This window comes from Panicum virgatum, chromosome 1K, assembly GCF_016808335.1.
Source record: "Panicum virgatum strain AP13 chromosome 1K, P.virgatum_v5, whole genome shotgun sequence".
NCBI lineage: Eukaryota > Viridiplantae > Streptophyta > Magnoliopsida > Poales > Poaceae > Panicum > Panicum virgatum.
In genome coordinates this window covers 14,988,051-15,010,239 of record NC_053136.1, presented here as the reverse complement: position 1 = coordinate 15,010,239, position 22,189 = coordinate 14,988,051, and the positions used below count along the sequence as shown (strand labels likewise).

General features: G+C 43.2%; 2 protein-coding genes across 5 annotated transcripts; both read left to right on the top strand.

Annotated features, from left to right (window-relative positions):
* The first annotated feature begins 11,934 nt into the window (after positions 1–11,934).
* On the top strand, positions 11,935–18,782 carry LOC120696718 (spermine synthase-like). Of its 4 annotated transcripts, none has more exons than XR_005684277.1 (13): positions 11,946–12,210; positions 13,638–13,855; positions 13,972–14,016; positions 14,965–15,041; positions 15,122–15,244; positions 15,426–15,530; positions 15,622–15,694; positions 15,791–15,862; positions 16,147–16,342; positions 17,159–17,255; positions 17,782–17,911; positions 18,165–18,239; positions 18,357–18,782. XR_005684277.1 is itself a non-coding variant. In XM_039979713.1 (12 exons), exons 2-12 carry the CDS (start codon positions 13,669–13,671, stop codon positions 18,432–18,434), a joined length of 1,161 nt encoding a protein of 386 aa, XP_039835647.1. In that variant the 5' UTR covers positions 11,935–12,210; positions 13,638–13,668; the 3' UTR covers positions 18,435–18,782. The 4 variants fall into 4 exon arrangements, 2 of the variants coding, with proteins under 2 accessions (XP_039835647.1, XP_039835640.1); XR_005684276.1 differs by lacking the exon at positions 11,946–12,210 and adding an exon at positions 12,952–13,098; XM_039979713.1 differs by lacking the exon at positions 17,159–17,255 and having other exon boundaries at positions 11,935–12,210.
* Positions 18,783–18,806: 24 nt separating this feature from the next.
* On the top strand, positions 18,807–21,904 carry LOC120696741 (ribosome production factor 2 homolog). The gene is made up of 6 exons (XM_039979723.1): positions 18,807–19,391; positions 20,062–20,265; positions 20,586–20,831; positions 20,918–21,154; positions 21,314–21,379; positions 21,465–21,904. The coding sequence occupies exons 1-6, from the start codon at positions 19,320–19,322 to the stop codon at positions 21,570–21,572; spliced, it is 933 nt and encodes a 310-aa protein (XP_039835657.1). The 5' UTR covers positions 18,807–19,319; the 3' UTR covers positions 21,573–21,904.
* The last annotated feature ends 285 nt before the right edge of the window (positions 21,905–22,189 follow it).

Here is a 22,189-nt window from a genome sequence, read left to right as displayed (position 1 = left end):
ATCACCCTCAAAGGCCTCAGGCTCATCCTCATCCTCGAAGATGTCCTGGCCAAACTCATCATCACCTGCACATTCCAAAGAAGCAGACAAAGAAGGAGTAGACTCGTCGAAGGTTACATTACAAGTTTCGATGATCCGGTTAGTCTCAAGAATAAGAACACGATAGCCTCTAGATTGAAGAGCATAGCCAAGAAGAATGCCATCAGAGCTCCTAGACTCGAACTTATCAAGATTTCCCTCCTTCAGAACAAAGCATCTGCAACCGAAAGCACGCAGGTGGGACACTCTGGGCTGTCGACCAAACCGCAACTCATAAGAAGTCTTTTTCATGAAAGAGCGAAGAAAGATGCGGTTGGCAACATAGCATGCGGTGTTGATCGCCTCGGCCCAAAAACGCCTAGGAGTCCTATGCTCATCGAGCATCGTCCTGGCCATCTCCACTAGGGTCCGGTTCTTGCGTTCAACCATGCCATTCTGTGGAGGAACATAAGGAGAGGAGTACTGGTGATCGAGACCAAAGCTACGACAGAAGTCATCAAAACGAGCATTCTTAAATTCAGTACCATTATCACTGCGAATAGCCCTCATGGCCTGTGGAAGCTCGTTCTGTAACCTCAAAGCAAGGTCTCGAAAGTACTGAAAAGCCTCATCCTTAGTTTCCAAGAAGAAAACCCAAGAGTATCGAGAGAAGTCGTCAACGATCACAAGAATGTACCACTTCCCACCGACAGAGCGCACACGAGCTGGACCAACGGTGTCCATGTGAAGAAGCTCGCCTGGGTGCGATGTCATCACCTGATTCACAGGTGGGTGCGGAAGGGAAACCATCTTACCGTGACGACACAGGTGACAAACAAGGTCCTTGTCCAACTTGAGCTTGGGCAATCCTCGGATCAAATCAAGTGAGCTGAGCCTAACTAGTAGGTCAAAACTCAAGTGACCAAGCCTCCTATGCCACTTCCAGAGCTCAGAAGACTGACCAGTCACCAGACAGTGAGAGGTGCTAGAAGAAGATCCAGAAAAGTCAATGCGAAACACACGGCCAAAAGGAACAATGCCGCACACAAACTCTCCTCTGGAATCAAGAACACGCGAGCAACCTCTCTTAAAACTCACTTCAAACCCATCATCAAGAAGTTGTGAAACAGAGAGCAGATTAAAACCCAGCTTATCAACAGAGCAACTTCTCTCAAGGTGAAGTCATCTGAAATCCGAATAGCGCCAACTCCACGTACCTTTCCTCTGCTGTTATCCCCGAAGGTGATGTACTCTTTGTCCTTCATCGGGGTGAGGCTGGAGAACCATCTGTGACTTCCGGTCATGTGGCGCGAACAACCGGAGTCCATGAGCCATATGCCCTCCAGGCCTCGAGTGTCCTGCTCAGTAAGAAGAGAAAGAGCTGGCAAATAGCCCGACACTGTGGTTAGCACAGAAAGAAGCAAACCAGTGTCGTGCCATCTGCTCGAAAGCAGGGTAAGTATCCTCAAACGAAAACTGTGGCTGGCGACCACCACGCTGAGGAAAACGTGGTGCGCCTCCGCCACCAAAGCTTCGGCCACGCTGACCACCACCGAAAGCACGGTGTGGAACAGGGTCGGTGAAACCACCAACAGGAGCGCGGTAACCACCACCGCCTCCCCCTCCTCCACCTACACGACGTGGCCTGGCATCCCGCCTCTGCCCACGTCGAGCTGGAGTGTGTCCACCTGTAGGCTGGTGGAACACCTCCGGAGCGCGCCTCTCAGACTGCCTGCGCTCAAACCTCAACCTCCGGAAGCAAAATTCGGCCAAGTGACCCTCCCTTTCGCACCACTCACACTGGTAAGACTCTCTCTTGTGTGTAGGCTGTGGTGTAGGTGCTGGGGCTCTCTGAGGTACTCTGGAGGGCTGAGTCCTCACCTTGGGCTTAGGAATTGGCTTACCACTAGAAGGGAGTGTATCCAGTCGGTTCCTGAGATGGTTAGGCTTGGGAACCCACACTGGATTCTTAGGTGGAGCTTTGGGTGGCTCAGTGAGGATTCCATCCTTAACTGGTGCTGGCTTAGGAATTGGTGGAGCTGTGGAAGAAGAAAGTGCACTCACACTCGGCTCAAGCATCTTACCAATCTTGTCATAGGGTTGGACAAAATCAGCAGGAGTAAAAGCAAAACCAACCCCAACACCATCAGGACGCTTAAACTGCTGAACCATCATGCCCAACTGAGGCTCGCGGGCGGACACCCAACTGAGAATCTCCCGAAGATGGGAATTCTCCTCCTCCATCCGGGTCTTGTCCTTCCGTGCCTCCTCAAGCTCAGAGATCAGGCTTGGGCACACAGTACAATCAGCGGAGCAAGAGCTAGGAACTGCGGATTTCTCCAACTTCCTCAAAGCAGCATTCTTCTCCTTAAGCTCTTCTCTAAGCACTGGGCATTCCTTACAAGCACCCAAGAGGGTAGGTCGGGACTTGAGCTCGTCCAAGGCCTTCTTGCCCTCCTCGAGCTTGAGCAAGTTCTCATCATACTTGCTCCTGAGCTCGGAAAGGCCAGACATCAATCCGATGCACTGACTGCACTCATCCTCCTCAACACAATCCTCCACAATAGGTGCAGACTGAGCAATCTCTAAAGCTAGTTTAACTTCCTTCAGCTCCTGTCTCAAAGCTCTAAACTCCCTCTTAGCATCCTTAATGATCAAGTCCTGATTATCTAAAGCAGTGTAAAGATCCTCCAACTCCTCAGGAGTGGGGTGCTCAGGACGTACCTCAGAGCTTGGCTCTGGCTAAGGTGCAGGCTCTACAGTGGTGGAAGGAGTTCCGTCGGCGTCGGAGTCATTGGCCATGGTGCAGAAACCGGCCGCCTTCCCAGTGTGGAGGCAAAGGCCAGTGAAGCCTTCCGTGGCCTTCTTCTTGGTGCTCCGCTTCTTCTCACTGCGGTGGTGTGAGTCGGAGTCGCTGGAGCTGGATGAAGACGAAGACATCGAGCTCTGACTGGTGGAGGAGTGATCCTCACTCTGGGCGACGAACGCCTGCTTGCTCTTGTACTTGCCGACATTCTTCTTCTTTCGCTCGGGGTGCCGCTTGGAGCGTCCTCCCTTCTTCTTGTGGGAGTCCCCACTCTTGTGCTTGTGGCGGTGCTCGCGGTACTCCTCGTGCCTGGAGCAGTCATCATCATCCCTGTAACCCTTCTTCTTGGGGCACTCAGCGGCGAAGTGGCCGGTCTTGCCGCAGTTGAAGCAGGTCTTCGCTCGTGCTTGTCTATTGTTGAAGGCACGCTGGAACTTGTGGATGATCAATGCAAGCTCCTCGTTCCCAAGCACCTCCAACTGCTCATCTGTCACAGACACAAGTGAAGACAAGCAAAAACCTCCAAGAGAGGGGTCAGAGTTAGCTCCAGAGTTGCCTACCAGGGCCATAGACTTGGAGGCGGAGGCATCACCATGATTGCCTTCCATCTTAGCTCGGGAGAGCTTCTCCACCTCCGAAGCCTTGAGCTTACTGAACAGCTCATCCACGGTGAGGGTCTCATAGCTAGCAGACTCTATGATAGTCTGGACCTTCACCTCCCAGACCTTGCGATCAAGAGCATAGAGAAGCTTCATAGCCTTCTCATGATCGGAGTAGGCCTGGGTGCCCTGTGGCTGGTTCGCATGCACCTTGTTCACAATCGACTGAAAACGACTGAACATGGTGTCGATGCTCTCACCCGGCAATTGAGAAAAGTTCTCGTACTCCCGCCAGTGAGTCTCATACAGCCTCGACTTGACATGGTTGGTTCCTTCATGGAAATTGGCCAACCGTGTCCAGATCTCCCGGGCTGTGAGAAGGTCGCTGACACGATCGAACTCAGGACGAGAGAGACAGGCTATGAGAGCGTTGTACGCCTTGCTATTGACCTCATGTCAACTAACCTGAAGATCGGTCGTGCGGACCGCAAGGTTCACATAATCAGGGTCCACACAAATCTCCCAGACCTCGGAACCTAGACTCAAAAGATAGGCACGCATGCGCACCTTCCAATAGTCGTAATCGGATCCATCGAAGATCGGGGGTTTGCCCGGTGAACCCATGGTCGCACAATGGTTTCGAACCGGAGAAGGCTATAGAGAAACCGTCCCGGCTCTGATACAAATTGTAGGACCGAGAAATGCGACCAGAGGGGGGGGGGGGTGAATGGGAGCCTTCGAAAATTATCGCAATCGAAAACTTCGGCTCAAGATCCAAAAGCGCACCCCAACCCTAGAGTCCTAGGCGTAGTGCAGAGTAGCTATAGAAGAGCTACACGAACACTAAAAACCTTAGGGACAAGTGAAATCGAGCGCGGAAGCAAACACACAAAATCAGCTCGATAACAGCGCGGTATACTATCACCGGTTGAACCGACGTATACAGCTTAAATACGTCGGTCTATCCGGTGATACAGAGCTGGCAGCAGCAGACAGCAAGCACCGGTTGATCCGACGCCCTGGTTTGAATAGCGTCGGTTCAACCGGTGAGCGACGCCGGTTTAACCGACAAAATCAGAAACTGACGTCGGTGCAGTTGTCCAGAGGGGCAACAAAACGCACCAAATCCGCGCAGTGTGCACCGGTTAAACCGACGTGCACAGAGGCACTTCGTCGGTTCAACCGACGTGCAACAACTGACAAAGCCGAGTGCAGAGCACCGGTTCAACCGGCGCTAAGAAAATTCGATACGCCGGTTAAACAGGCCAAAGAAGCACACAGAGAAATAACACCGGATGAACCGATGCACTAGAGAGAGAAAGCACCGGTGCAATCCATCAACACGCAGAAAACCCCAATGAGCGAGAAACCTACTCACCAGTTGAACCGACGAGCACGAACTCGAGCGTCGGTTTAGCCGGTGTTAGGTAGAAATTCAGCCCAAGCGCAGAAACTCTGTTTTCCTCTCGGCTCAATCCAAAACACAAGGTTCAAGGGACTAAATCAAGTACAAACCTTACCAAATTTTGTAGGCATGATCACAAAGACCTTGTGAACCTACCTACTGAAGGAAACGACGATTCACTCCATGGTTTGACAGGAATCGACGAAAAACCGAGCAAAAGCGGGGTTTTCAGGATTTTCCAAAAACTGAGTTCTTGATGGCTCGCGACCTAGATGAGTTTTAGCTCTTGGTTAGGATGATTCTAGTTGCACAAAAGAGCATCAAGTACCACAGCAAACAAGTGGAAGAAACCCGAAACCAAGGAACTCAAGAAATCGAGGAATTCATGCACCACGAGCTCCAAACGAACACAAGATCGATTTCAATCCAAAAGCCACGAGGGCACAAGGAGGAAAGGGCCTCCTTTCCCACACAAATTCAGTACAAAACTTCAAGAATTCATCCCTAAAACCTTAGAGAAGGAGAGGGAGAACTTGAGAGAGAGAAAGGGAGAAGATGGCGCCTGGCTTGCTTTGTTCTGTTCTGTCCAGCGCACCACCAGCCAGGGGAGGGCGCCAGCCCTTTTGTGACCTCCAGGTCACGCCACCCACTCCCAATGCTTCTCCTCTAAGTCTTCCACTAAAAGACTAAACTACCCCTAAGTGCTAGAATTAAACTAGAGGGCCCTTAGGGGCAAAACCGGAAAAGATACATGGAAGACCATCCGACGGCTGCGACGACTTGGAGATATTTGCTTCGACCCGACGCAATCTTCCCGATGTCGCCACGCATCCTTCTGGAATCTTCACAGGGGCAGTTTTGGGAAAACTGCCGAATCCAAGTTCGGGGGCGGTTTTGGAGGACCCGCCAAGCCTTCCCGCGCGATGTTTCCGGCACACCCGCCAAGCCCGATGTCGCCACGTGTCCGACCTCCCGCCGGAACCCTAGCGCCTTCGTCATCCATGATGCCATCGCCCTCTCTCCGACTCGGCCGACGTCGACGCATCCCAGCCGTTGGTTTTTCCCGAGCTACCAACAAACTCCACGCCGTCCCGCCTTGGCACCAGGAGTGGATCGCAACGCGGCCCAGCAGTGGCCCAAGCATCTGGGCCGCCCTTCTCCACCGCACGGTCATCCGGTCGGGCCTCCAACGCCACCGCAAGGTCTCCCGCCTCCGCATGGTCGTCGAGCTCCCTGCCACCGCAACGCCGCCGCATGGTGCATCGGCACGTGCCTCGCTCTTGTCCAAACCATCTCGCTGCCACCGCGCCATCCGTGTACCTGCACACCACAGACCAAGAACTGGCGCAATCTCCACAGAGTCGCGACTACACACAGTTAGTCCACTCCACGTGTTGGCAATCACTCATCACACCAAGGAGCAGGCCTCCACTGCCTCTCAAGTGCATTCATTTGATATCATAGATGCTAATATATTTTTTCCCTATGAAGTTGGTCAAAATTAGAAAAAGTTGACTTAGAACAAAGGTAAAAAAAAACTTATAATTTAGAATGGATGGAACATCAAGTCGTGTTAACTCTCTCACAAACATATTCATCCATTGGATTTTGAAGTTCACGCTGAGAGGATAAAATGCTATGCATTAGCGTTCCTGTATAGTTGTATGGCATTAAGGAATAACCTAATGTCGGAATCTTTGGACCACACATCTGATCTTGGTTATGTCAGATGTGAATGACATCTTATCTTACTATTACTAATTGCAGGCTCTTTTTAAGCCTTCACATTACTAGTTGCAAGATCTTTTAAAGCCTTCACATGAAGCCACCTATAATCATAGGTGGACACTCCATAATGTAGAGAAATCATAGAAATTCTCACAAAAATCAGAAACATCCGGCCATCAATATGACAACTCTAATCATAATAGTCGTTGAATTTGTTATCTTTTCTAATAAATTACCTATCTCTACCATTATTAAAAATAAACTAAAGTAACTCCTAAACATGTATCTAAGTTACCCACCGCCATTGTAAAAAAAATCTAAAGTAACCATCAATTTTTTGTGTTAATTACCCACCTATACCACTATAAAAAATAACAGAAATAACACACTAAATTTTCATATAAATTATCCAATTATTTCATTATTAAAAGTTAAAGTAACCCCTAAATATAATTTATATAATTATAATAAAATATTAAAATGCACCATTATAATATTTTAGATTACTATTTCTATCATTATTAATATATTATTTATGTTATTATTTATATAAAATTACTACTCATGATATGTGTAATCATATATTCATATATGATGGAAGGGATAAGAATACCAATTCACAAACAAATAGTTCAATTAATATATTAAACACACATGGAGTTGTGATGAAAAATTAAATATATTGCAACTAGATAATGATAAATACATATTTTAGAGTTTGTGTTAGAACATTTAATAGATGAAAGAGGTTATAATAATTCTAAGTATCTCGTGCTCGGTTGATAGCCTAGTGGTACAAAAGAACGGCATGTACAAAAGTCAAATTTCTGCCAAGCTTCAGACCACATATGCCTTTGGTAGACAGCTACAGATAGTGTTAATTGTTCAGCTTATCTTAGTGGTCTCTTCTAAGATGCCGAAACTTTGTGCTTTATTCCTCCATCGAGCTTTGAGAGAGATAGTCTATTTTTCCTGCAATCTCTCCCCCCCCCCCCCCCCCCCCCCAATCCCCTCTCCATGGGAGCATCTCCTTTTTTAGGGTGCTTCACTTTTGGGAATAATCTCTTTTTTGCTATCCTATCCCTTGATCACACTTCTTTGATACTCCTTTGGTTCGCCATCCAAACAAGGGCTTGAACAGGTTTGGGGAAGTGCAATCAAATCTGAAGAATCCATTCTCTTTGCCATGAGTCAGGTGATTTTGTGAGACTGTAACCACATGGAGTGGAATGTATGAGTTGTACAGGAATTTTAACATAATACTTCAATTCCGCAAGGCCTTAGCCTCAAAGTCAAGGTGGGGCTTTCAAAGATGGTTTTTTTCAATAAAAAACATAACAGTAGGAATCAATCCTTACGTCATGGGTAGATAACAGAACGAAAGCAGAAAATAATCAAGACTGATAGATACATATTCCCTAGAATAAAGAGGCTATTGCAAATAAAGTTGTCTGCATATATTCTCATGAGAGTTAGGGCTCGTTTGGCATAGCTGTGTGAAGTGCTTCGTGGGCAGCTTCAGCCGAAGCTGTGCCAAACACATTTTTTGGCCACAACTTCATGCAAGAAGCTAATGTTGAAGCAACCTCCAAAATGCACTGGGAAGGTGAAGCCTGGAATCCTAGCTTCGACATGCTTCTCCAGCGTAACTTCCCCACTAATATAACAAAGAAATGATTATTAGGCTGTGTTTAGGAAACTTTGCTAGATTTTTTAAAAGAGAATCTTGCTATTTAGTAGTATTAAATAAAATCTATTTATAAATTTTTTTACACGGATAAGTTGTAAATCACGAGACGAATCTAATGAGCCTAATTAATCCATGATTAATGCATAATTAGCGGATGGTTACTATAGCATGTATCCAAACATTTGACATTTCCAATCCATTCAAGAAAAACAGGAATAAGCTCTTTTGCCAAACGATTTTCAAAACAGCTTCAGCTTCACCAGAGAAGCTGCTTCACCAACAAAGCTGCTTCAGAAGCTACTTTAGAAGAAGCTGAAGCTATGCCAAATGAGCCCTTAGTTGATGGCTTGATTTGTTATTCGCATGGTGACGTTGATCGAATGATGAGCTCCTGCTGCTGAAACGAACAGGCTCTCTGAATGTTCCACACTTTGGGATTACGAAGAAGGTACGCACTTGGTAAGAATCTAATTAAACTACTACAATCTCTACTGGGTAGGGATGAAAACGGTCGGAAATGATCGGCAAAAGGCTCCATCACTTTCACTTTCGCAATTTTTTATTTGAAACGAAAGCGATACGATATTATCCTAAATGAAAACGGCATCAGCATTACAGTAATTTCGAAAACGAAAATATACGATCGAGAACACATTGATAACGATCAAAACTCATGGAAACGATATTTTAAAAAACGATAAATATGGCAAACCATATAGCACAACACTAACCATATGACTTGACACATTTCATACGCAAGTACTGCTTGTTAAGACGATATTAATCCAAGTATACATCCATCTGTGACATGTAAAGTTTAGACATTAATCTCGGCATCCATAAAACTATCCATAGTCCCATAAATTCAGATCACTAGGTTATGATTTAGAGTTAGGATGAATGAGTCTTGACTCTCTAAAAATATAGATATGACATTCTAAAAATATAATATAGATAGTAAGGTGCACTGGTAATGTACATAAATACAATATTTCTATCGGTAAAATACAGTAGAATACTGCAAAAATATGATATTTTACGAAAACGATCGGAAGATGCTTAAATCATTTTCGTTTTCACTTTCATATTATTTTACCATTTTCGTTTTTGTTTTTTCGGTAATTATTTTCATTTTAGTTTAGCCTTAAAAGTCAATAAAACTTCGAAAACGATCATCGAAAATCAAAAATTATCATTTCTGCTTTCATCCCTACTACTGGGTGACTTGCCTTCGTCCCTCCCTTGGAGTTGTTGCGGTTGTTGGCATGCTGCCACATGAGGAAATGCCGCAGCACGCGGATCACGCGGCTTTGCAGTCCCTGCTTCTCAATTTGGTGGATTGCTGTTGATCCCACATGTAAAGGATAGCAAAAGTTTCTTCTATCTTTGCTGAACTTGCTGAATGTGCAGATGGTGGATTTAATACAGAAGAGTGCGATCTTTGCTGAATGTGCAGAAGAGTACACGGTTGCTGGTTATTGCTAGGGTTACACAACTGTTTATTAGATTGTGGCAGATTATTTCTTCTTTGCAATGGTTTCCTCTTCCAGCATTGTAGCAAGAATGATCCAGCGCGTATATTACCACTCACGGTATGCGAGCAAATAGGCAACAACGGCCTCACTCATATCTTACATGAGGTCAACGCACGTTGAGCATCGTTGGTGCTGAGCAGTTAACTTTTATTTTGCCACGAACTTAACAGAGATAGATGACAAATATTTTGCATTTAAGTCAGGACTTGTGTGAAACTACATCCACCACTAGTATAAAACGAAGAAGAATGAAAAGGAAAATAAAAGGACCCCGTGAACACGTAGCTCACTTTTTTTTTTAAAATAAGTTATTTAGGATAGATTCAATAAGTGTGTTGTTGGATTTTTACATTATTTATTTTTCATGTCAAGCGAAAGCTCACTTCTAGAATAAAAGCAAGTTTATTAGGAATCTAATATGATGTTCTTTTCACGTTTTTTACTTGGATACGTTTTTACTAGGAATCTCGCAGTAGCACTGATGGTTCGTTTTTGCTGCAGCTTGTGGATGTTTGGTTCCCTACAGATTGACCTAGCCTGGCGTGGTCCGGCAAATGCAAAAAGCAGCACTGCGCTTGACTCATGAAACATGAATGAAGTTTGTTTCCCGCAGTTTTTGGGTCACTTAGTGGTCCCACAGCTACACGTCAGTAGTTTTATAGCTCGTCTCATGCAATGCCACATAGAATTTTTAGTGATGTGGAGGAGAGAGAGCGAGGTGAGAGAAAGAGGTCGTTGTTTCGCGAGACAGCCGCCTCATAAGCTAAAATTTTAGAACTATGAGATAGTTAGACCACCATTGTATGAGTTTTAGTTGTCTTGCAACATACAACATTTTTTTTTATTTACACAAATTAAGAAATTAAAGAGTTTCTACGAGACAACCTATAAAACAATCTATTATATAAGTTGTCTAATAAGTTGTTTTAAACTTACGTGACACTAGCTATTAGACGACATCAATGATGGTATTAATATTAATAAGTGATATTAGTGTTTCAAGATAATTAAGGTTTAATGAGGTAAATTAAGAGCTACTAAAATATCTCTATACAAAATAACATGAAACCACAATTGTTTTTAGCATTTTATCTAGGACGGATCCACTAGGGGGCTGATTGGGCTCCAACTCTCTCTACACTTTTCCAGCTATGGTTGAAAAGGAGGAAGACAAAGTGGAGGAGGAAGAAGAAAGAGAAGATACGTCCCCTAATATTCTTCGCACTTATACAATATATTCTCATGTTGGTAATCCCATCTATCATGATCTGTCTAATCATAAATATACAACCAATCAAACTGTTGTTGTATCTGACCAACGTACCAATGGCCTTATTTGGATCGCGCTACCCCATTCTAGAATGTCCTTACCGAGAAGAGAATCTCATATGTATGGAGTATTAAATGAAGTCTATTTGCAAAACTTTTTCAAAGATGAGTGTAATTTTTCACGACGAATCTAATAACGATAATTAATTGATGATTGACTACAGTGATACTACAGTAACCATCCTCTAAACACGCGGTCAAAAATCTCATTATATTATTTAGGGTTCCTAGCGCAGGGTTCTGGAGTTGGTTTTTTAAATTAGTTTTGTTTGACACCATAATTAACGATCAAAGTTGTGCTAAACTTTGGGAACATATTTAGTACAAACCACAACTTCGTGAAAACCCGTGCAAACCACAGGAAAAAAGTCATCTAAATTCACAAAAAAATCACGCATCTAGATGATATGATGATACACAATATTGTAAAATATCTTGTCCAAACTCGACTTCGTCTATAAGATATAAAATAACAAATTTCTAGCAAATTATCTGGACAACTTTTGGCTTGAAATTTGTTCTTTTTATATCTCACAGACGAAGTCGAGTTTGGACAAAATATTTTATAAGGTTATGTATCATTATATTATTTAGATGTGTGGTTTTTTTTGAATTTAGATGACTTTTTACCGTAGTTTGCATGGGTTTTCCCTAGATATATTCCCCTAAACTTTAGTCTAGCACAAATCAAACAGGATCCCCTACCCAATACTGTTTCTACAGTCGCCCGTTCGGAAGCGAACCGCCGGTCGATCCACCCAATCCGCGCAGTCCGCGGAGGCGCAGAGCCAAATCACAAGGTTGGTCCCACACCACGACATCTCCTCCCATCGTCCTCCGTCCTCATCCATCTAGACCTTCTCTTCTCTGTTTCCTTTTCCTCTTCGCTCTCTCTTCTCTTTGCTGGATCCAAGCTTACGGAGGATGTGAGTAGGCGCGAGCCTGCAACGAGCGAGGAGGCGAAGCTTGATGCGAGCAGGCGCAAGCCCACAGGGAGCGAGGAGGCAAAGATCAATGCATGGGCGCGGCGGCTCCAACGGTGGGCGATAGCGGCATAGCCCAAAGCAGCTGCGACGGCGCTACGCTCGTCCGCCATGCCGGTGAGCACGGCAGCGACTAGCTAATTTTTTTTCTCTTTACTATTTTATATTTTCTTTTTGTAAAAGTTGTACATAAAACTTTTGCTGTTTCATAAATTTTGTTTGTTCATATTTTTCTTTGAAATTTTTGGCTCTGCACTTTTTTTTTTGAGTCTGATCCTAATTTTTGTTTCCAGTTTTTTTTCGTCCTTTTATTTGAAGAGTTTTTCTCCAAAATTTATTTTGCTCCCAATTTTTTGTTCTCCTAATTTGAAAAAGTTTATCCGCGATTTGTTTTTGTTTCCTTTTTTCTACAAAATTTTGTGTTTCAAAAAAATGTATACGCAAAATTTTTTCTGTTTCAATAAATTTGTATGAATAATTTGCAACATAGTTTTTGTGTTTAAAATATTTTGGATATAATATTTATATGTATATATCTTTTGAAATTAACGAATCGGGAAAAGAGGCTGCTGTGAAAGACGACAGCCGGTCGGAAATTGACGGTACGCAAGGCTGCTCGTGTGCGACTGCAAACTAGAGTCCCCCCTACCTACCTTGATGGTTTCGCAAGAAAAACCTTTGCAAAAATTTTCATTCGAGGAACCCCATTCACCATCCGACGGCCTCTATTCCTCCACGTATCCACACGATGCTCTCCATCTCCTCTCCTCCCCGCCGCAAACAGAGCACAGATTCCTAGAGACCCCCACAAAAAGGAAAGAGGGGAAGAGAGAGGGGCGACGCAGGGGTTGCAGAGAAAAGAGAATACACCCCCACCCCCACCGTCCACCGGCGTGGCGCGGCGCCCGCCACTCCTGCTCCCCTTCCTCTATTTCTTCCGCCCCCGCGCCGCCGCCTCCCCGCTCCTCTCCCCATCCCCGTCCCGCCCCGCCATTCGCGCCCCAGGTAAGGAGCCCCCTTCCCCCTGACGCCGCAACCCTACTGGCCATGTACCCTCTAGAAGAAGCTTCCGGAGTAGTAGCAGCACCCGCCGTACGCGCGCTTTCGCCCAATCCCTTTTGCGCCGGTACCGACCGTATTCTTTTCTTCGGCCGGGGGAGAGGGTCGCTTGGGGAGTTGGCGGCGGCGGTTTCTTGAGGTTTTGTGTGTTCGAGCGATTTGGGCAGGTGGTGTTTGCGGAGCACGTACGGCGGCGATTAGGGGAAAAAAGGCTTCTCCTTTCAAATCCTTGTTATTTTAATTTCAGAAATTTGGATGCTTTAGTATTATCAACTGGTTGATTAATCCCATGTTCTAGTCACGTCCTTGTTGCCACCGACAGGTTGTTGCCCTTGCCCCCCAACCATCTGTCACCACGCTCGTGGCCCACGTTCGCTGTGGATATAGCCTGCCACCTGCTAAGCAGAACCATCTCGCCCTGGCCTTGATTTTGGTTTGCCGCCGGTTGCTGCTTACCCTGCCTGATGTTGCTTTGATTCATCCAGAGGCTGGGAACTCCAAAGAGGAACAGGGTCCATGGAGGGTGGAGGCGCAGGAAATGGTTTCACTGGGACGGCGCAGACAAAGGGGACTGGGGGTGATGGCTCCGCCAAGCCGCTGCCCCCTTGCTGCGTCAAGGCCAGGGCCGCGGCGGCTGAGTCTGAGGCCAAGTGTCATGCTACAGTGGTGTCGGGATGGTTCACCGAACCACGGTCACGATGCGGTATGTCCAGGCCGTGTTCCACATCCTTGATCACCTTGCTTCTACTACTTACTAGTTACTATCGTTCTCCAATCTCCACTTGTTTTATCTGACCCTGATTGCCCCCTATTATGCAGGTAAAGCAAGCAAAGTTCAATACTACAATAACCCGATGTGGCCAGGTACTTGTCCCACCACTGCCAATATATCAATTTTTTGTTTACCATATGAATATATCTCTAACAATAGTCTACAAGAGTAATTTCAGTACAAAATTAAAAGTTAAACTGTTTGTCTGTAAAATGATATTCTGATACTATGTAGTATTTGCTGGACAACTGCATGCCTGCATTTATTTATGTTAGAGAAGGTTGTAGTGCTCAATTGCTGCAACTTATTTTTTTTTATTCAGTGAATGATTGAATCAAAGTTTGTTTTTATTGTCGAAAGAAAATTCTAGCATTTGATAAAAGTTATCATGTATCCGCCCAAGCTTTTCTTCAAAGAATGGTTCTGAATATTCCTAAGATGGTATCTTTATTATTACAAGTACAATAAAATTCTGATGAATTTGTTGGAGGAAGTTGATCTAGCACTGTGCTTGCTGTCAGAGTCAGGAATTTCGTATTGTTATTTATTTTGTTGTACTGAAGATACTCTATAGTCTGTTGACTGTACTAGTAGTGATGTGGTGTCTTATGTCTGCATAGGTTTTCATCATGGTAGGAAGACCTTACATCAGCTGATAAGACATAACATAAGAGTGCATATGCAGCCGAGTGATGCTTTGTGCCTTTTATTTGACTGTTATAGTGTACATAGTTCCGTCATTTCCACAAGAATACCTATATTCTTTTGGGTTCATTTCCTGACCTCTGTAATGTGTTCAATTTATTTTCCAACTTTGCACCATCAGTGCGTTAGCTATACTCACTAGTCGGCATTCTTTGTCCTTAACTATCTTGATTTTTCCTTGTACAAACACCATTCCTTGACATTGTATAATATGCTCTTTTGGCATTGAACCAAATTTCCAGTTGTGCTTATTGTCGTATTTTCTGTCATTTGTCCTAGCATGAAACAATTCTACTTTTTTCTCATATCACTTGTCATTTTATTCTCGTATATAGGAGAGGCCCACTCCTTGAAAGTGGAGAAGATCTTGTACCAGGGGAAGTCACCATACCAAGAAGTCTTAGTTTTTGAGGTTCATGTTGTCTGTCGATACCAGAAATAAAAACTATCTTTGGCTTCTGTTGTGTATAACCTGGTAATTTTTGTGTGCAGTCGTCAACCTATGGTAAAGTCCTTGTGCTTGATGGCATTGTTCAGTTGACTGATAAGGATGAATGCGCGTACCAAGAAATGATTACTCACCTCCCACTTTGTTCCATTTCATCCCCTAAAAAGGTATATCCTCCGTTCCCTGATTTTCCTCAATATTGTATAGTCATGCTGTATTGTCACTAACAGAAATTGAACAGGAAGATATTCTGCAGCTGTTTATTAGCACATGGAATATTATTTTATCTGTACTTGAATGAAAACTGTAGCATGATAGTGACTTATTCTTTTATGAGCTCCTTTACAGGTTTTAGTTATTGGTGGTGGTGATGGTGGTGTACTCCGAGAGATTTCCAGACATAGTTCTGTGGAGTCTATTGACATATGTGAAATTGATCAGCTGGTTATTGATGTAAATTTCTCCTTTGATTCTTTGACATTCTCTTTGAAGTGTAATCACTATCTATGCCTTGCTGATATAGATATACATCTTAACTTTTTAGGTTTGCAAAGATTTCTTCCCACAACTGTCTGTTGGATTTGAAGATCCTCGTGTTCAACTTCATGTTGGTGATGGTATGTCGATACTACATTATTTGTTCATATGTGATTAAATTCTCTATTTTTGTGATTTGTAATTTCACCACAGAATGGCTTTTTTTCTACTTTCAGCTGTGGAGTTCTTGAGAAATGCTCCTGAAGGTACATATGACGCTATCATTGTTGATTCATCAGACCCAATAGGTGAGTTAATGCTGCTTGCATTGTCTGTCTTGAACACAAAGCCATGGAAAGTCTTAACTTTGTCTTTTTTGCTGTATATCTGTTCTGCGCATTTTGGTTTTCTTGCTTCCTATTATATTATTCCTGAGCTCCATGCTTCTTTATTTTTAGTTTACCACATCCCTAGCTATTCTGCATTACTGATTAATAACATATTCAGATTTTACTTGCAAACAGAACTTTGCTCTATCAAATTCTCATTCAAATGTTACTGTTCTTATTTATGCTACTCTTGGCATTTGCAGGGCCTGCTCAGGAACTTGTGGAGAAGCCTTTTTTTGATACAATTGCTAGAGCCTTGAGGCCTGGTGGAGTTCTTTGTAATCAAGCTGAGAGTATGTGGTTGCATACACATCTGATTCAGGATATGCTTTCAATTTGCCATGAGACTTTCAAGGGTTCTGTGCACTATGCATGGACTAGTGTCCCAACATACCCGAGGTTCTTCACACTCTTTATTATCTATTCACTTTACAATTTTTTACATTTTAACTTTATTTAATACTAATTTAGGCATTCTTATGTTGCTGTTGCACTTCAAAAGCTAACACTGATTTTGGTATATTATGAGTTAAAGATGACCAGGTGCAACCCATGTATTTGCATGGTGTATACAAACTGCAACTGTTCTGTGTTGTCATTGGTCCTAATTTTTTTTGTTGGGTTGTCATAGTTTATACTTAAAATATAATTCCAGTTTCACTTTTTAGTTTTTTTAGTTGTCCCTCGGAATTCATTCAATGTCATTAATTATCTTTTGAACATATATCAACAATTTCTGTTTCACTGCAAGAGTCAGCTCATGTCTTAAACAAACACCTCATTATTCGAATGAAAAATTAGTATTTTTTAATACAATAATTAACTATGCACCATATCCTTTTTTGTACAGTTCTTATTCTTAAATGACATAAAACAGATCGAGCTGGCTATTGTTAAAATCATTATACTTAAATAACCTTTATTGTTTTTTTTTGTCTCTCTTTGTTCCTTTTCCTTTAAAAATCAAGATTATATGGGCCTTGTAGTGTTGAAGCTTCAAAGTCTGTTGTGTGCTTTGCTTAGTCGAATGAATGCATATTTGAGGGACTTTAACTTATGGTTTCTGCGATTATTTCTTGTTTTATCCATTTCTGACATGAGCTTGATGGCCTGGGTTGGTATGAGAATAAGTTCTGTATTCAGCTACTTTTTTGTCTGTCCCAACTCCCAACAAGGTGGTACTGCAATCCTCATGAGTGTCACTATTGTTGACAGTGAACTGGTACCAGCGCTGGTTCATTTGGCAATCGTAGGATATTTGGGGCTTAGCTCAACTCATGCAAGGAACCAGTCATAGCCTGACAAAACATTAGTGAGCAAATATTCCCAACATTGTCTATATATTTTGCCTAATCAAGTCATGCTGGCTGGTCAATGCAGATTCTGTTGGCCCCTCATACTGTTGAATCTACAAATGGTTTCTAGTTTTATTTTCTTGAAGCAGTCATTTTGGATAGGCCTTAATAGACTTTCGAAGAGAGAAATAATAACATTACACTCATTTTGTACTTCAAATTGTGCTAAAAGAAAGATAAGCATCATGCAAAAGGGAACATTAACATTAACCTTCCTGGACAAAAAATGGATAACGGAGATAAATGCTATTTAGTTCGAAGGACAGCATATATGGTTTCCGGAAGAGAAGTTCAAACTATGTATGTAAGCATGAAGTAATTAACTGCAGCAGTCAATGCTGGAGATCTTAACATATAACATATATGCTGTCCATGCACAAGATTCCTTGCTTTGCAGTTCTAGATAAAAAAGATTTTTATAGTGTGAATTGTTTCTACATTTGGAACTTATGTTTTCTTACAGAAAATACTTGAATTTTGCAGTGGAGTGATTGGGTTTTTGCTATGTGCCAAAGAAGGCCCACCGGTCAACTTCCTGACTCCTATAAATCCAATTGAAAAACTTGAGGGAGCTACAAAAGCTGGAAGGGAGATCAGATTTTATAATTCAGAGGTCAGTTCCTTTTCGGTTACATATTATTTCCTGTGCCAATATATGCAAGCTGTCCAGCCTTTTTGTCTTAGTATGTGGGATTTATTCTATGCTGAAATGATCTTGAAATCTGTGTTATTTATAATGCGGGGATGTTTGGATACCTACTGTTCTATTTGTCGCTCACTCCTTTTGAGTGCAATCATCAGAATCCCTGATGTGAGATCACTTCCGCCACGACTTGTTCGCCCTGATTAATTTTTTCATTGAACAGATGCATAGGGCAGCATTTGTTCTTCCGACCTTTGTGAAAAAAGAGCTAGAAGCGTATTGCGTTTCCACCGGAAGGGTAAGTTTTTTTACAAATCAATATTTGCTGTTACTTTGTATTTGTTGTGTTTTCGCAGTTTAAGAATATTTTTTAAAGCAACCTCATATTGGAGAGATCAACCGCACCATTTTATAGGAAGAGCCAGAGGAAACAGCTGCAACAGCACCGAAGATTACTGTTACTTCGAAGAGCGAAATTCTCACTGCATCCTAGACCAGGGCTCACGACCCATCATGCGATATCAAGAAATAGTTCCTTCCCGGCCCTCTTGGGTATCCAGTGGATAAACTCAGCAATGTGCCATCCCATATTGTAACCATCTGTTAATAATTCATGCTCTGAATGATGAGATGAGATTAGCATGTTCTGAAGAGAAAAGACGAGCTGGCAGTGCAATGTATGATTTGAGCGATGAACATTTCAAATTGCATGCCCCCTACTTTTTTGCCGAGCGGTGTGCTGTACTGGTATTTGGTGGCCATTTCTCATCACCAGAGTGAGGTATTTGTGAATTATGAACGTTTTGGTGAACTGGATGTATGGGAAATCTTCTCATCTAAACCATCTCACCTGATGGGCAACTAGTTTTTTTAACAATTATTTGTACGTCTCGAACCATGATTTTTTAATTCGTTCTTTAAAAATAACTTACAGCCCGTTCGGCTTGCTGGAACAGTGACTGGCTGGGGTTCTTTTGGCTGGGCTGATCGGCTGGGATGATCAGCCGAACGGCTGAACGGCAGATGGGCTATTCCGCTATTGAATCGGTTGGGGGCTTGGAGCTGGCTGGAAGGTTTTGGCTGGGGCTGATTGGCTGGCTGGATTCCAGCCCAGCCAAAAATGCTCAGCCGAACAAAGCGTTAAATTTTACTATATTTATGTAATTTTTTTTAATAAGACGAGTGGTCAAATTTGAAATTAAAAAAAAAATTATAATTTGAAACGGATGGAATATGTACAAATGGAGACAAGTCCATTCAAACTAGCTATCAGACAGGCTCAGATCGGCCCATTAGACAAGTGAAGAAGAAAACCTACCGGACGCTGCGCCGCCTCCTCCCCCTTGAAGCTTCTTCTCAGCGGCGGCCGAGGGAGAAGATGGTTGCGGCGATCAGGGTCCCCAAGACCCAACGCGCCAGGCGGGAGCTCCTCAAGCACGCGCCCAAGCTCGTAAGTTCCCCTTCTTTTTCCAAAACCTCGGGGCGCCGTCAAGCACAGCCATGTCTTCCGCGGTCTTCGATGGTGCTGAAGACGCGCTTCAATGTTCCATTTGGGCAATATACACTCATAGGACGAAATTCCGCATCATATTTATAGCGTTGTACTTGTACATAGCTTATATCGGTGATTGCTGTGTGGACATAGATTACCGCATCGCCGTACCCCGATTGTTATTCCTGAATCAGTCACTGCCATGGAACACTGTGGAAGCTCTAGATGAGCAGCTGTCCTACGTGCTGGATGCTTGGGTACGGAGGAACCATCTTAGAATAAACAGAAACGATGAAGCAATCTTGGGATAATCCTTTAGCAGCTCTTGTCTCCTGTTCATTCCTGTCTTACCTTCCTATACCTCTTCTCCGTTGCTATCAATGAGGCTGTATAAAGATATATAATCTTTAGCGACTGCAGAAGTGGTTGAGTAAATGCATGAGCTTTTTGCTGAGTTTGCAATTGCACTGTGCTTTGTGAAGAAAAAGTGAAAATCGTGTAGAATTCTTGGCGCTAGCTAGCTGGTGTAGGTATTGCAAGGTTCTCATACTATGAGCCTTGGATGGTAACATATCCTGAAAAATGGAAATATGACTCTATCTGACTTGTGCTCTGATGATTCTGCCAGGTCGAGACTGGCAAAAAGACGCTTATCCTCCATGGTACAAAGACTAGTGCTGTGTTGAACTCAGTGCTGTCAGATATCTACCACCTGAAGCGAGATAATGCCATGAAGTACACCAAGAAGAATGACAGCATTCGGCCGTTTGAAAGTGGTGGGGAATCTTCTCTGGAGTTTTTCTCCCTCAAGACAGACTGCAGCCTTATAGCGGTGAGTGAGATATCCAACTTGCTTTATAGATTTGTCTTTTGGGTGCTTGGTATGAAGAATTAATTGTTTCCTCTTGCATATTTACTGTAATAATTCATGGTGTGGAGTAGAAATAGAATATTTTATTGAGCTGTATCTTTGATTTCTGGCAATCCTGGTAAGCATGTCCGAAACAGAATGATTTTTTTTTATTTCTGTTCTGAACTTTTAATGGTCTCTCAAGTCCTCTGTCCTCATATCTTAAACTTGTTGATTCGCTGAATTGTCTTACGACTAGCCCCATCCATGTTTTTCAACTCTACTTTTTACCTGTGCTGCAGTATGGTTCTCATTCAAAGAAGAGGCCCGACAATCTCATTTTGGGAAGGACATATGACCACCACATATATGACCTTGTTGAAGTAGGTGTTGAGAACTACAAATCGATGGAATCTTACGTTTATGATAAGAAGCTGGCACCAAAACTTGGATCGAAGCCTTTCTTTGCCTTCATAGGGGAACACTTTGAGAGTGTCGAAGAGCTGAAGCATTTGAAAGAAGTGCTGCTTGATCTTTTCAGGGGAGAGGTGTGCCATTTTTATAAATACAAGCTGATATTCAGGACAGAGATAATCTCTTGAACTTTGTAATAAACTGTTGCTCCTGAATGCAGGTTATAGAGAATGTAAACCTTGCTGGTGTAGATCGGATCTATGTGTGCACAGCAATCTCTCCTACTACTGTCTACATGATGCACTGTGCTCTCCATCTAAAAAGGTCAGGCACATCTATTCCTAGAATGGAGCTGGTAGAAGTTGGGCCTTCAATGGATCTGGTTGTAAGGAGACACAGGCTTCCAGTTGAAAGTTTGAAGAAAGAAGCTATGAAGACCGCTGAGCATGCTAAGAAGGTAAATCTAATGGAACTGTCTGTAAAATTTATTCTTCGGATTCTTGTTGTCACTTTGACTCCATTAGCCTTGAGCAACTAATACCCTTGTCTCTTATGTCTCGTAAAAATTTTCAATAGTCGCTATGGTATTCACAACTACCATGAAATCTCCTTGCAGGTGAAAAATGTCACCAAGGATCCAGTGCAGGGCAGGCTGGGCAAGGTCTACATGCCCGATCAGCAGGTATGTATCCACTTTTTGTTTACGATTGTAAAGGTCAATATTGCTTCTTAGATGATAACCTGGCTCATGGTTTGGCTGGATTCAGGTTGGAAAGTTGACCTTATCTAACGACATAAAGGGTCTGAAGAGGGAGCGCTGTGAGGCCAAGAAAAACAAGGAGCACTCGAAGAAGCAAAAGGTCAACCCCGAGTAATGAGCGCTGAAGGTTATTTATTTTTGTCTTGGATACGTGCAGATCAAGGTCATTTTGCTTTAACTGTTCTCAGTTGCTGTGTTGGCCAAATGGAAGCCACTTGCTGTTAGATTGGTGGAAAGTAGTTTAGTGCCATCTTGTTAGGCTAAGAACCTTTGCGGTGGCTGTCACAACAATATTATATACCACGCAGCCACCTCATCTGAATTCAGATAGAAGCATGGAAATTTTGATCAGCGATAGTATTTTACAATTAATCTATCGTTTGATTGCTGCCTCCGATCTCTGAGGGTCGATGAGTTCTGTCCTCATGAATGAATGTCATTTCGATCCATCTGGTTATAAATGTACCGTTGCTATGGAATCATATTGGAATGCAAAGTCGTGAACTGTCATTTTGTTTGCTGTGCTGTTGGCAGTAGGTTACAGCACATTTTGTGAGTCGAATTTATTCTGTGTCGGAGCTAATGCGATCACGAAAGATGGCTCGCCTGCGCCCTGTCAAAGTGTGATACTCCATTAATTTTCTCTGCTAGGTACACAATGTGGTTTGTGTTGGATACTTGTGTGCAAGTTCACACACAGCCATGAGAGCATCGTCCAGCTATGTTGTGACC

Excerpts from the sequence above, each read along its gene's own strand:
- LOC120696718 (XM_039979713.1), top strand. The coding sequence starts at position 13,669 with ATGGAGGGTGGAGGCGCAGGAAATGGTTTCACTGGGACGGCGCAGACA. Across the intron at positions 15,531-15,621 it reads TTGATCAGCTGGTTATTGAT|GTTTGCAAAGATTTCTTCCC; the intron begins GTAAATTTCTCC and ends TTAACTTTTTAG. Across the intron at positions 17,912-18,164 it reads TCAGATTTTATAATTCAGAG|ATGCATAGGGCAGCATTTGT; the intron begins GTCAGTTCCTTT and ends TTCATTGAACAG.
- LOC120696741 (XM_039979723.1), top strand. The coding sequence starts at position 19,320 with ATGGTTGCGGCGATCAGGGTCCCCAAGACCCAACGCGCCAGGCGGGAG. Across the intron at positions 19,392-20,061 it reads TCAAGCACGCGCCCAAGCTC|GTCGAGACTGGCAAAAAGAC; the intron begins GTAAGTTCCCCT and ends TGATTCTGCCAG. Across the intron at positions 21,380-21,464 it reads TCTACATGCCCGATCAGCAG|GTTGGAAAGTTGACCTTATC; the intron begins GTATGTATCCAC and ends GGCTGGATTCAG.